This window comes from Chelon labrosus (genome assembly GCF_963514085.1).
Source record: "Chelon labrosus genome assembly, chromosome: 12".
Classification (NCBI taxonomy): domain Eukaryota; kingdom Metazoa; phylum Chordata; class Actinopteri; order Mugiliformes; family Mugilidae; genus Chelon; species Chelon labrosus.
The window spans coordinates 15,914,467-15,929,204 of record NC_140345.1 but is presented as its reverse complement, the minus strand read 5'-3'; the positions used below and the strand labels follow the sequence as shown (position 1 = coordinate 15,929,204).

The 14,738-nt window shown below is 41.2% G+C and overlaps 1 protein-coding gene across 7 annotated transcripts in view; it reads right to left on the bottom strand.

Annotated features, from left to right (window-relative positions):
• Nucleotides 1–82: 82 nt before the first annotated feature.
• The window catches only part of LOC311496941 (protein MTSS 1-like), a 45,705-nt gene continuing 31,049 nt past the window's right edge, over nucleotides 83–14,738 (bottom strand). For 2 of the 7 annotated variants that reach the window (XM_084556997.1, XM_084556994.1), the window contains 10 exons: nucleotides 14,330–14,341; nucleotides 9,758–9,915; nucleotides 9,391–9,498; nucleotides 9,159–9,259; nucleotides 7,606–7,870; nucleotides 5,702–5,953; nucleotides 5,269–5,502; nucleotides 4,496–4,655; nucleotides 4,092–4,373; nucleotides 83–3,282 (listed from right to left, as the gene is read on the bottom strand). In XM_084556997.1, coding sequence (XP_084413123.1) covers nucleotides 2,759–3,282; nucleotides 4,092–4,373; nucleotides 4,496–4,655; nucleotides 5,269–5,502; nucleotides 5,702–5,953; nucleotides 7,606–7,870; nucleotides 9,159–9,259; nucleotides 9,391–9,498; nucleotides 9,758–9,915; nucleotides 14,330–14,341 — 2,096 coding nt within the window. In that variant the 3' untranslated portion in view covers nucleotides 83–2,758. The remainder of the gene's footprint in view (nucleotides 3,283–4,091; nucleotides 4,374–4,495; nucleotides 4,656–5,268; nucleotides 5,503–5,701; nucleotides 5,954–7,605; nucleotides 7,871–9,158; nucleotides 9,260–9,390; nucleotides 9,499–9,757; nucleotides 9,916–14,329; nucleotides 14,342–14,738) is intronic. The other 5 variants (XM_084556998.1, XM_084556995.1, XM_084556996.1 and 2 more) reach the window with 4 other exon arrangements.

Sequence of the window (14,738 nt, the reverse complement as noted above, 5' to 3'; positions counted from 1 at the left end):
TGGGTGTGTAAACGATCGTATTTTATGCTAGAAACAAGGTCCAGGTTGTAAAAAACAGTAGTTCTCCTTTAATGAGACGTTTGTGTTCTGATTTTGGCTATTAGTCCGATTGTTAAATACCAGTGTCCGTGTAAAAGCATCAACAGTCAGGGAGGCAAATCAAAATTAATATATATTTTTTATTGTATTGCTAAAGCTGTCATAACACAAACAACAACGAGCTTTAACCTGCTGAATGAACTGCGTCATAGCCTGAACTACACAGGGACAGACAGAGAGGTCAACTCTCCTCAGGGTCAAAAATAAGCTAAAAACTAAACTAGAAAACTGTATTTATTTATTTTTTTTACTGTACTTTCAAATCTCACAAACTATAAACTTATTCATAGGATATACTGACATTTGGCATTATATAATATATATTTATGCTAGCAATTTAAATATGGGAATTACAGGTTGATAATACAAGTTTTAGACAAGATGGATGGGAAAAAGTGAGACATTTAAAATCTAATCATCCTCAGGGAGCAGTTCAAAATTTGCATGTCAGACTAAAATATGTAGAATCAAAAAGAATTATTACTTTAAACCAAGATTTTGGCAAATCCATTGGGAAGAGATTTTTTTTTTTTTTTTTTTGACCGAACTGAGGGTGAAGATGGTGCAGCTCCGCGTGATCCCCAAACGTGGACTCATAATACTGAAGCAAACCAAAACCTGTTCAAAATGCTCATTTTAAAACCGTGTGCTTCTTTACCCGCCGCAGTTTATACAAATGAAATAAGGGACTTCAAAGCAGGAGAGTCATAAACATTTCACCGCCTCAGATAAGCACATGCACCGACTCTGATATCTTATAGTACGTATAAAAATAGAGATAGGTTGAGAAAGAAGAGGAGATTTAAACACTGAGAAAGAAAATAAATTAAAAAAAAAAAAAAATCGTGTGAGTTCCTGGACTAACTTGTACAGCTGAATCATATTTACAGTTTCATACATCTTGTAGTAGCCATGGTCTCACAGTGCTTGAACTGAAATGCAAATCATATAAACTATGACTATATTATGACACATTGACACTAACAGCGTATTTAGCCAATAGTCTTTAAGGACGAAAAAAAATAAAAATTAAAAATTAAATGTATCTAATAACACATTTCTTAAATTATACACTGGATTTTTTTGCAATAAAAAATTGTAAGTGTTTGTAAATGAGCATACACGTGTTTAAAAGAAAATAAAGAAATTCAACATAACAGCACCTAGACAGAACAACAAAAACAACGTGGCGTTACCAAATTACAGCTTTACACTGACAACTTTGAAAACATCAAAAATAATTTTCCTTATTAGCTTCTTTAATAATATATATATATATATATATATAAATTTGATTTACTGTTGACATGGCACATCTGTACTTGGACACTTATTAACGCTGTGATTAATCGATGCACAGCAGGGCGTAATATGTCTAATGAAAGCTACACAAAAGATATATTAAGACAAACCACTGGGAAGTTCTACAAAGCTCAGCATGTAGAGACTGTAGATCAAACGAGGCATACTGGAAGGAGAAAGAAAAAGACACATCTCAAGGCAAATGATATATCCGATTTAAAGACGTGAAATCGTTTTGGCACCGTGGAGAAGCAGAGAAGTGAAGACACAGAGGAGCACTGATAAGCCTCCTCAGATACAGAGACATTATTTACAAATCGCAGCGATACTAAGACAAGTAAAGCAAAACTGGACGTAACTTGCAGCGTCTCTTAAAGTCACAGCGTCGAGCTTGTGACACATAACTCTGTAGTCTCACTGTAGTCTCCCAACACTGTGTCAGAGTCTGTTCCTCTGCTTTTTAGGAGCGGTCCATGTTGGTCATACCTCTACACATGGTGGCTTTGTGGGCTGTATTTAAGTGTTTAAACTGTGAGTGGAGGAAAGCACCTTTCTACAGCAGTCTGTGCAGCTCAGGAGTTCTCAAACGGTCCAGTCAACAGCCAGTCACTGGAGCTCTTCCTGCTGCACCTGAATATTGTTCTCTTGATGCAGTGTAGTACTTGAAGTGGTTATTGCATGCCTTTTGCCAAATCACACGGGAGTTTTTCCCCATGACTCCAAAACAATGAGTATGTTCACATAACACACAGTGAAAAAAGGCATATCCATTGTCATCGTCCAACTCAGTCAGGGAGAAAGCTGTGTTAAGTTCATATTTACTGTCCACTTAAAGAAATCAACACGGTGTAATGCTACTCTGTCATTCTTGGTTTTCATTAACAGAAACACATCCTAATGTTTCTCACCAACACCACATTTCTATTGGCCTGGACTGGCTCATGTATTTTAGTGCTTTGGCCTGTGTAAGATCTGAGGTCTCCTCCTTATAGTCAGGATTGTACTATAACTCATGTCACACAAGGGTGAACACAAGTGATCCATTTTTGAATTAAGAACCTGGCTTTACATCATTTCTGAGGTATCATGAGCCAAATTTGAAAATGAACAACAGCCTATACATTGTTGTTTATTTAAATCACTGTAAATCTGTAGTGAACATTTAGAAATGCTGCCTAGTAAGAACAATTAATTTCTCCTAGTAGCTTAAGAGGCCTTTTCATTTTGAACACTGCACTTCTATCAGCAACATTTTTTTTTTTCTAAAGCTTTTGACCTAATTTACAAATACAACGACCGAGGAGCTTTGCTTCCGTTCTTGCGACCTTCAGCTAAACATAACATTACGAGGATGTCGTCATGCGATGCGCGGCGCAGAGCGATCGTTGGTGAGGGTTCTCTTGAGTTTGACCCCCTTTCTGATGGCCACCAGCATGTTTCCTCCTTCTTGCTCCCCTATCTCGTCTCCCTGTCCCGTCTCGCTCTGCAGGAGCTCCTGGGTCAGCTGGTGGTGTACAACGGGAGGGTTGGTTGTAGCCTGACCGCTCCAGGACACTACAGGCAGCGTACCTGCATGCTCCCCTCCAGGATATGTTGGAGAATCTGGGCTTTCTACTCCTCCCATCTCCTCTACGCCCCTGCTCCCATTAACAGCTCCTGACATATCAGGCACTGTGGGGATTTTTACTGGGATGACAGGAGTACGAATAGGAATGGGTCCTGTACCTCCAACAGAGCCCGTGCGGCGGGCAGATGGTTTTGAAGAAGGGGTGCGGCGGATTGTGGCAACCCCAGGCGTGATGATAACTGGACCATGGCCTGTAGAAGAGGGAACAGAGGCATTATGGGAGCTGGATCCAGAAGAAAATCCGTGTTCAGGCCCTGCAACGTACAGACATATATCTAATGTTTAGGGCGCCAAAACCAGAGTAGAAGCAGAAATTATGATTATGGATCAAATTTAGAGTGGAAGCCATTTTTTTCAGCCCACAAAATTTTAGTGGGGAAATTTTGGTCTGGAGTTCATTATGCTGGTGGAGATATTCCAGGCAAATTAAACAGTTTGGGTGTACTTTATGCGGTGATGGACAGAAGAGTAACAGTGACAGTTGATTAAACAACAAAATGGCTGTAATTGGTTGTAGGACTATCCGATTTCACGCAGAGGAATTTTATTTCCCCTGTATTAGTTGAATCCTTGCCCATAATGAAATCCATATGCGGTGTTATCAGACTCATATTACTTTAAGAATTGTGCTTGCCCAAACCAGCCTATAGAAAATTAACTAAACTATATGACCTACATGGCCAAGTCAGGTCTACTTCTCATACAGTGGCTGCAGCCAGATGACAGGAAATTATATGCAATGTGAAAGGAACTGGATGTAAAGCAGAGGATGAAGGTTTGTGCAAGGCTAAAAAAAATCTTCAGTATGATTAAAAACACACTCTCTGGGAAGTGCAGTTTGTTCTTCTTCTCATGTTGTCTCTGAAGGTGAGGCTAAATGGTCTCATTCGCACCTTGTGGTACTAAGTGGTATTACAACTCATGACAGGACAGTGCTAGCTGGTTAGCACGCTAACTTTAGTTACAAATTGTAACTCAGGATTTATTGGCATACAGCAAAATGATATCTTATGATCATGCAACATCAAGAAGGTAAAAATGCACATATCAGTGTTGCCTGTACCTGTAGGGGTAGGAGGATATGGTCCAGTGGGAGTACATGTGTAAGCTCCTGTGTGGATGGGTGTGGAGGGATAGGTCCCCATGTGGTAAGCCACTTGTCCAGGGTAAGGAACCTGGGTGCTGGGCAGGCCGGCTGTAGAGGCGGGCCGTTTGGTCTGGAACATGCGCCTGTAGGACTGACTGATGTCACTGTTTCTGGGGATGGTGGAGGACTTATCGAAGTCAGGCTGCTGCTGCTCAGACTCTTGGTCTCCGGCCATTGAGAAATAGTCGTAGTCTGAAACTAGATTGGGACAAATAGAGAGGTTAATAAGGAACAGAGACAGCATGGTACGGTACAAAACTGAGAGTAAATCAGGTTAGAAGTGAGGCTTTAAATAGTTTTTTCTTTATCGAGTGTGGCACCTTGTGATGGTATGGTGTCCTCAGAGCAGCAGGGTGTGTTGGTCTGTGTGCTGTAGCCACTGGAGCACTGGATTGAGTCTCTACTGGACCTTTGCATGTCCAGCTCCAGGCCCCTGGATAAGGCCAGAGCCAGTTCATCATGAGCCTCGATATCACCAGCCTAAAGAAAAACAGATGCAGGTGATGGAAAAACATTTAGTTATAGAGCCGGGAAACAGCAAGGTGCAATTCATTAAAGTCATTAAAGTCATTAGGTACAACCCATTAAAGTCATTATATGGGAACGTTAGTGGTCTGAGTCTTTTTAAATCATCTAAATGCCATGACTGTAATAATGTTGACCTGCTAGAAGTTGAATGTGAGGTCACCTGAAACTCGAGCACAACAGATGGTATTAAATGTAAAGTGACCTATGTAAATAAGCTTCAGTGATTACTGCCAAAAAGTTTTAACTGTATCACTTAACATTTTTGTTGGAATTTGTCTTTAGCTTTCGCAAACTACTTGTTTTTGAGCTTAAAGCTGGGAAGTGAGACGCATGTAAGTGAAGAGAAATGAAATCAAATGGAGTCTAATAAGAGAACAGAAACAAGAAAAATAAACAGAAGTATGAATGAGTTCTTAATGAGTGAATAAACAAGTCATAAACTGTAAAAAGTGAATGAATATCTGTCTCAAAGCCAGGCAGGCTTGGCTAATCAGTAATTAACCAGATTATTCTATTTATAACAATCTGCCTTTTATTGTCTTCTGAGACCGAAACGAAAACTGACCTTCAAAGGTGCAGACAAAATCCTGTTGTTCTCTTCCACTAGTGCCGACTGGCTTAGTGTTTGTAGCACAGCTGGAGCAGGTGCTGGGCTAGAGATCAAGGCATGGCCAGAGGGTGGGCCGCTATTATTGTTCATGCTCCCATTACTGCCCGCCACCACTGGAGTCTCTTTGTCTTTCTTCCTCCTTAGCGTGTTGACCATAGGCTGGTCATAAGGCCCTGGCTTCGCCCAGTCCTGAGGAGAAAGACATGTCAGTGTTTGTTGCTCTAATGTGCTTTTAATGAGAATTACATTTTCCACTCTTCTATTTTAGTTGACAGTTCTGAAGACGGAGGATGTCACCAAAGTGTAAAAGAAAACTGCCTGTGTGAACAAACCGAGGACGAGGAGAATGGAAATGTGTCGATAGTCAAATCTGAGGAGATGGACAAACCTTCCAGCTGGGGACTCGTGACGAAGGCACCATGGGGGAACCCAACGTGCAGTAGTGAGTGTGGTCTGGCAGCAAGGCTGAGGCAGGACGTGACCATGAACGAGTGGGGCAGGAGGAGGAGGTGGTGGTGGAGGATGAAGAGGATGTAGGGAAGAAGGGGAAGGCAGTGCCTGACCCTGAGCCTAAACTCCCTCCGTTGCTATGCAGGTAAGGGGAACTGGCTGGGCTGTAGTGGTCAAACCCATTGGACAACTGGTTGTGTGCATGTCGGTGGGAGGAGGGAAGATAACGGAAAGAGACAAAATAAAGAACCAACCAAACACACAATGGGATAAACAATTGAAATGATAAACAGTGGAAAATAATAAAAACACATCACAGAGGATAAATGGAACATAAAAATAAGGAACATATATTGCTCACAATCAACAGACAACAAGCGGAAGTGGTCACAAATGCTGAACTGAATAAAAAGTGAAGAACCCGATGAACATGCGGGGGAGTTTGGTGGTTCCCTTAACACGTCGGTGATCTAGCTAACGTCGTGATGTGTGTCTGATCCTGACATGCTTCATTGTGGATGAGTGTTTTTCACCTTGTCAGTAGCGTGCTGAGGTGCAGTAGCAGCAGCTAGAGAAGAGGGGGAGCTGCAGTCACTGTGAAGTTGCCCAGTCTCTGACATCTCAGAGGAGCTGGAACCAGGACAAGGCTGGGACAACAGCAAGCAGGCAGTGAGAGGAGACCAGAGGGACAGAGGAGGAGGAGGAGGAGGAGGGAGACAGACAGACATGCAGGTGGAGAATTGCAAAGACAGACATGTCAGCAGGTAGACAGCACAGAGAAGCAGTTTGTTAGATGGCAGAGGCAACTTTCCACAGTTCTCAGCAGTTAGTGAGGAGTACAGCTGAGTGACAATAGAGGCTGCAGAGGAGGTGCTCAGGAAATCATAACAGCATTGACATCAGCAGTGTTAGTGCTAAGTACTAAGCCTTGCCAAAGGGAAGCACAGTCAAAGTTCTTCTTTACTGGCATGTAGAAAGTATCCTGACAAACTCAACTTGTGTTGCATGATATTTAACAGGATTAGCAACTAAAACCAGGATTATTTTATTAACATTAATTACAGGATACTTTATCCATGCCTACAGGCTAGCTGAGAATTCGAGGTCAGCTACAAACATTAGCCTGTATAGAAAAGGGAACTGGAAATGGATGAAGGGCTGTTCTCTTTCAAACACCAGCGACTAAACCAGGAATGAGGCGATGAGAGGGCTGATTCCCAGGACTGTACTGTAAATGGGTCAGGAACTGACTTGCCAAACCACCTTCAGTGCATCATAAAAACTTGGAGCCTAACTATACCAATGTGTTCTGGACGGGGGATCTCTGGTTCCTGGCATGCAAAGAAAATGTCAACCGCTGCAGCCCCCCTTTCATGGTTGATCTCAAACCACTAACCCCACACAGACAAACCCCCTTGACTAAGGCACTGACAATTATCTTAAACCTTGTCTTGAATGGTTAGATAAAACTGACAGAATGAAACCTGCTGATGGAGACATGCTTTTTAATGCCTGTAAAACATGCTGCTGACATAGTGGCGCGTCAGTTTACTGTGATCCATTTAATGAAAATAGGACATAAAGTATACCTCCTAGTTTAGCCAACCCACAGTCTGTCACAGTGGTCGACTTTTTAATGGCAGGATGGGCCTGACCTGTTTTGCCCCAGGCTAGAATGGAGGCAGACTAATTTCCTGCACATTTCTGCTATAATAATAGCAGTGAAATGACTTCACCATCACATAGACTTACTGCTGCCAGCTAAGTGCCTCTCGTAGTGGAAAAGGAGATGGGCTTAAAAGACGGTTAAGTCTTGGTATCTTAAGAGTTTTTGCTTCTTACCTTTGTTTCAGCTGCCCTTGGCGAGGATGATTTGGACATCGTGTACTGGTCTTGTGATGAAGAAATGAAGCCCGAGTCGTGAGAGGAGATGCTAGAGAGCCGAGCCGGGGCCTGCTGGGGTAGCGTGGAGCTGCGGTATCGATGGCAGGGGTGATGGTGGTGGAAGAGGTGGTGTGAGGAAGAGGAGGAAGAAGAGGAGGAAGGAGAATGAGAGTGAGAGCCACTGGATCCCCTGGAGTCACTACTGTTAACGCTGTTCAGACTACTGTGAAAGGGGGAAGGAGCAAGGGATGAGGGGAGGTCCAGAGGAAGCAGAAGTTTGCCGGTGACAGGCAGGGTACAGAGAATCAAGTGCACCCACAGATGGGGGGGGGTTGAAGGAGGAAAAGTTGGGTAAAGAGGAGGTAAAACAAATAATAGAGAGGGAGTGAAAGCAAAGGATTGGGGGAAATGTGGAGGAGACAAAGTGGGGAAACAATTAACACAGCACACCAAGATGCAGCAGGTAGCAACTGAGGCCAATCCCGTCAAAACAACACAACAAACCAACACGAGAGGCGTGAAATCATAAAGACAATAATTATAGGCCGGAAATTACAGGATTTTATGGCCTTGCGAGAGTTTTTCGAAAATATTGATTTTAAAACTGAAGAAAGAAGAAAACATTGGGTCTAATTACTGAGGGAACTGAACCTGCAGCTCGCTTAAGCTGCACGTGTTATACTAGCATGCACAAAAAGAAAAAATTACAAATGTGTGTGAATTAACCGAGTCCCAAAAAAATTCACTGATTGCAAAGCGTCGAAATTATAACAGCAGCTGTTTCTCAGCATTAATGGATTTCTCAAGTGATTCTTTTTGGAAAACATAAGAAGCAAAAGCTTTGAACTATGAGATGAAAATGCTTCATTGTAAAAAATCACATTTAAGAATGAAGAAAAAGCAGTCTTATTTGGAAGTGGAAGTCTTGCATTTTTATGCTACAGGTCATCATTTAAAGTTTTCATACATCAACCACGGTCCCAAAATAGGTGCTACAAGATTTTTTATATTCCAGAGACCCCAAGCTTTAGATTTCTTCTTTAAACCAGACATGCAGGGAGCATGGAGGACAGAGTGAAGAAGACACCGCCTGAACAGCTCAAGTTTTACTTTTCATCCACAGGACAGATGTTATACGTCTATCTCCACCTCATATTGACCACCAGGTGGCAGACACAGTAAGGTCAAGATATTTTTTTTTCTCCAATTCTTTGTTTAACAATAACAAATTAGAGTCATAACCACTAAAAGTGTCATATTCGTAGTAGATCTGACATGAATACATGCTGTTATGTTACTGTATGACCTCTGACAGTTCAATCTCTTCTCTCTTGTTTCAGCAGGAAACTGGTGACCAGTGTAAGTGGAGTAATTTTATTTTCACTTTAATGTCATTTTGAAACAAACTAAGTTGTAAAAGTTTTATGGGTCCAGTAGAGACATGTGCACTGGCAAGACAGAGTAACTCTCTTTCTATAATTTGAGTCTTGTGATTGGTTAGATGAGCCTACCTGCACATGCTGGACTTCCTGGACATGGTGGTGGTGCTGGGGGAAGAGGGTGGAGTTTGATATGACCAACCATAGTCTGAGCCCTTCAGATCCATGATCACCTGATGGGAAGGAAAATATTAGGCATACAAAGGTAACGTAATGTAAGACCTTAAATAACCACAAAAGTAAGACCAACATGTCTTTTGGAAGAATGTTTTTATTTTTATTTTAGTTATTTATCTGTCCTCACCTGTTCACTGGCAGGGGGAAGCTTGTGTGGGTCAGATGTCAGGGCCTTGAGGTCATCAGAGATGGCCTGGAGATGTGTAACCTCTCCCAACATAGAAATCTCCTCATCCTGAGGAACACAGAGAACAAAGGCATTTACAGATAATTACTATTTGAGCGGTAGAACGTTCTTTATTCAAGAGTTTATACGAAACAGTTATTATTTAGTGTATAACAGCCTAGTTATGATTGTCTGAAGGAAAAAACATGACAGACTAAATGAAACGTTTTCTATCCAGTCTCTGAGATTTAAACAAAAAGCAGAGGCCCATACATGTGTTTTAAGAAGACTTTTTGGCTTTTTTTTCATCTCCCTCCGCTGTACTCACCACCACAGGCCGAAGCATGGCTACAAACCAGCAGAATCTCTGCCTTTCCTCTATAAGAGCCTTTCTCAGGGCCTGTTTCTCCGTCTCTTCCAGCAAAATGTATTTATCACTGACATCCTGCATGGCGCTGTCCAACTGGGGCTGGATATCTCCACGGCCTTGGAAACAAAAGAGACACAAAAACAAAAGGAATATACTATTTAAAAATGAAAGGTTCTTGGATACATTTTAATTACCTAAACTGAAAAGACTATATTCTACCTTGACTTCCTTCATGACACAAATAGTACAAATCAGAGTTAAGCTATGTAACATGCATGAATTATCACAAACAATACCACTGTGTAGCAAGGGATGAACATTTAATTGCATGTGGTGTTCTTGGTTTCTAGTACTTCTGTCTGGTGAACTGCTGCTCTACATCTTTTCATTGTGGACACTGCTATCACAAATGCTACCATTTGAATGTTCCCCCTATATCACCTCAGCATGAAGGGCCACTCTTGTCCTTAAAGTGTTTCTTGCCTCTTGTTCAGAGGCGGCAAAAAGGTTATCTACTTCAGGCTAATCTGCTGAAAACCTCAATCTATTATGACAAGATGGTGTTTCTAGACACGGTTAAGAGAGACGTGGTGTGTGTTTGCTTTCATAATGACAAGGGTGCAAGGTATCTTCAGGACCATCTGGTCCTTGTGCTGTTTATATGTGTGTTTTATTATGCATATGTAAATCCAGGATTGTTTGGGGATAATTAAAATCCCAAGGTTATCCTGTTACTCAGCATTGTGCGCTTTTGTTCTGCGTGTGTGTGTGTGTGCAGAAATGTGGCTGTGTGTGCATTTGTGTGTTTTTAAGAGCCTGAAGCCAAATCGAGCCCTCTTGAGTTCTCTAAGGAGGCAGGAAGGTTGGCGACTGCCCAAGAGGACATACAGCGGACCTCAAAGGCATTATCTAACCACTCAAACTACACTTACACACAAACACATACACACAGTTTTAACTTTGATACATCAAGGTTAAGCCCACAATGAAACAACTCTGTGGTCTCTCTGTCTGCTCTTGTCTGGACAAAGATAAACTGGCGTCTTTTCTTCGTTGACATTTGATTTGAGGGCCTGTATCATCCAAATCAGTAGTAGAGAAATACAGCAAAAGTTACGCAGGCAAATCTTCCTCCCCTCAATTGTAAAACAGAAGGATGTATATTCTATGTTGAGCACAAAGCACCATTGTAATGCGTTACACAAGACAGCGTGAAGAAATGCTGTACAACTGAAACTACTAGTTCATATCAGTCTACTAAACCACAAACAAAATGACAGTTAAAAATGGATTGCATCATATGTACAAATACCAGTGTACAAACAACGCAGACTAAAATAATGGAGCTAGTTTGAGTCTCATGTATTAATGGATGTTGACGAAATAAGACGATTTTCCAAATGTAGGAAATCAATTTACGAAGCTCGGTGGGGTGAATTTAACGCTGGACTCTGGAATGTGACTGATGTGTGTGTCTACTATGGCTGCTCCTACTATATCACATTATGTACGGCGAGCACGATGAAGTAAATCGACTGTAGAAGCCAGACTGGAAAGTTTAAACTGCAGTATATATTTTCAGTCTCATATAGATCCAAAGGCAACTTCTGGAGCAGACCAGTGTGCAATTATATTGCATGAGGGTTTGTGGAGAGCTGAACCTGAAAGACAGGCCTCACTCATTAGTCTGGTTTCCACTGCAGGACCAAACTCATTATTATTCATGTCCCTGCAGGCAAAGTCTTTTTCCATCTAGTTGGAAATTATTTGTAGATTGGGCTGACGTTTCAAATAATCACCAGATATAAAGAGCTGGTCAATCGTTATCGAACACATAACATCACAACAATCATGTATTATGTGCATCGGTAAAGTCTCTTTGTCACTGCAAAATGTTCTCTACATGCCATGACAACAAAAGATGCTTTGAGCGTATGTGATCTACGCTGTGATCGTCAGGGATGCGCTGTATGTCGCACAACACCGAGAAATTTTCTTATCACAATACAGTCTTATTTTCTCTTTGTGTGTTTTTTGAGAGAGTTTCAACTTTAAGGTGTCCCTTTAGCCCCGGAGAGAAAAGAAGCTTTTTGAGCCCCAAAGCCACGGATGCTGTGGTGTCTCTCTGGCATGCAGAGCACACAGACTTCTGGTTTTCTCCCACCAGTTCAAATACTGGCAGACGGCTTTCTCAACATAACCAAAGTGGTTTTGGAAAGACACTACAGTAAGTTGAGGTACTTTGTCTGAGACAGATGGAAAGCCAAATATTTTCTTTGTTGCCGTTTTTGTAGTGTCCATCAGCAACTCGAGTAGTACTCCTATTTCTGTTAAAGGCTGTCCCTGCTAAGAAGAAGCACCTCATCCCTTCACTTGTTGAATAAAACGAAAAAGACAACTGATTTCATTAAGACCTATTGAGTGATTTTTAAACTTAGCCCCTTTAAAGTGAATCATGAGGTCCTCATTTCCAAATATACATACATTCATGATACCCATAGTGCTCATATGAAAACCAGCTATTATTAACTACTTTCAGCTGACCAGACAGAGCCTGAAAATATATTTAGTATTTTACAAGGAGTCATAATCATAACTTCATCGGCTTGGGACAGATTTTAGAGTTGATGTAACACGCATAATTACAGGGATGGTGAGGGTTGCAAACACACAAAGGGATACAAGTGTGCAGAAACAAAGCAGGCACATCCTGGCATGAAGTTTCAACCCGTGGTAAGCAAAGGGGTTGTTAAGTGCTGAAGTAAAGCTTCGGATATGTTACAGCCTTGTCTCTTGTTCCTTGGTTTGTCCACATTCCCAGTCTCTGTGCTATAACTTGTGCATCTGTGCAACTATGTGAATGACAAGGTCTTGACTGCCACTTTTTCATTCTCTTCAACCGCAGACAAACACTGAGGTTCAGTGTAGATCTGTGGTCACTGACCATCCTGTAAACAAATCCACACCACAACATATTTCAATTAGAGACACACTAGTCTCTTAAATATGGCAGCACCATTACACCAAACAATATCCTTCACCAGTAAATTAATCATTACCCTGATTTTAATAGATAAGATTAGTTCAGCCAATTGATTCATCCTCACTTCAAACACAGCTGGAGCATCAAGAAAGGTTCTTTAATGTGAAAGACTTTGAACATTATTTGCACTGCAACTATACTATAAAGAAAAAAAGATTTAAGCTCAACACAAGCTCAACCAAAAGACGTTGTGTTCTGATCTGTGTGACGGAGAGGTTGGAAAAGCCCCACAGTCTGTGCACATGTAGATACATGAGAACACATAAATGAGATTAACTGCTCCAGCATTCACATGGCCAGTGATTACATTAGGTTGCAGTCACAGGTTGTTTCTTAGCACGGCCGGGGTCTCAGGTCAGAAAAACACCCTCACAAGACACGTATCAAACATCAGAAATGGACTCGCCCACAGGAGCAGACAGATGGTGTTTTTATTTCTGCGAGCAAATGGAGTGCTCGTTTGTCAAGTTGTGGGATATAGTTGTCTATTTTGAAATTTGATTTGAGTATTTGTGTGCGGCGCTATGAGCCATGTGCAGTTAAGTAAAGTTAAAGTAATCACACTACTGAATTTGTATTTATATGAAAGAAGAGAAGTTAGATGTGTTTTTTTTCCCCCTCCTGTCATCAAAACATTCTGATGTGTAATCCCGAAGTTTGCTTCGGCATGATGTGGCACTAGCTGCAGGAGGAAGACTATGGCAAAAAGCATCACTAATGTTAAAAATGCTGAAGCTTTATTTTACCAACACTTTTTCTAGGTGCTGTAACGACGTGGCTTGCTGAAGATGAGACAGAGGGGAGATGTTCAGAGCAACTGAACACAAAAACTACCAGCATGGACCAAACCAAGGCCGACAACACAGAGCTAATAAACAAAAAGACTTAGGGATAGGGTTAGGGTTAGGGTTAGAACACTTATATGATGCATCTACAGTTTCTCTTGTAAACATCATACTCCTTTTATTCTTCTAGCCACAGCATACTATTACTGAGTTTAATGACTCCCTAACATATTCTCTTTCTGATGGAGGCTGGACTAACTTAATTGAACACCTTTATTGTTCAAATCTCTATGAAGGAACACTTATTTACCTCAGATGCTTACCATTACAAGCACAAGACCAAGAACTACAGACAGTGAATGAGATGGCTCAATAAAAAACAAACAAAGCAAAAACTGCGAAGACAAAGTAGAAGAGACCACAATAAAAAGGACTAACGCTTCATTTCTGCAATCCTGAATAAAAAACTAGAGCCTCTACATTCACAATTATATATCTGGATGGACCATTATGCTGTGACAACAATAGACTGTAAACAACAGTTGTCATATCTGTTCAAGAACATGAACATGAATCATGCATACATATATTTAGCAGCATTTACACATACTCATTACCTTTCATAATGCAACCAAAATGCTTGATTGAGCATTATAGTGTAAGCAACAATCTAGACAGTGTCTATGCTAGAAACTGACTTACCCAGATTATCAGCTGCAGTGCAGCATAAGGTGAAGGATGGTATCAGAGCAACATGGGGACAAGGAGAGGAAAAGATCCAAGTCAACTAAAAGACTGCCAGCACTAAACACTGATCCATCACATACATGTGCAGCTTTGTGTGTCTGGATGCTAGATGAATGAATGAATTTATATGCATCTAAAGTATGTCGATACAAGGAATGTAAAACATTTAAATCTAGTGCATACTGAGAAGAGTCGCCTACTTTTTGCTTACTTTTTCTTCTAACCATCTGTTAACTTTGAGAATTTAAGTCAGCCACTGATTTAAAACTGAAACTGGAGGCATAATGAACTAATTCCTTTTTTGTGTATGGTATTTTTCTCTAGGTAGGTGAATGTGTACTGTATGTAGAACGTGAGCCAAGAG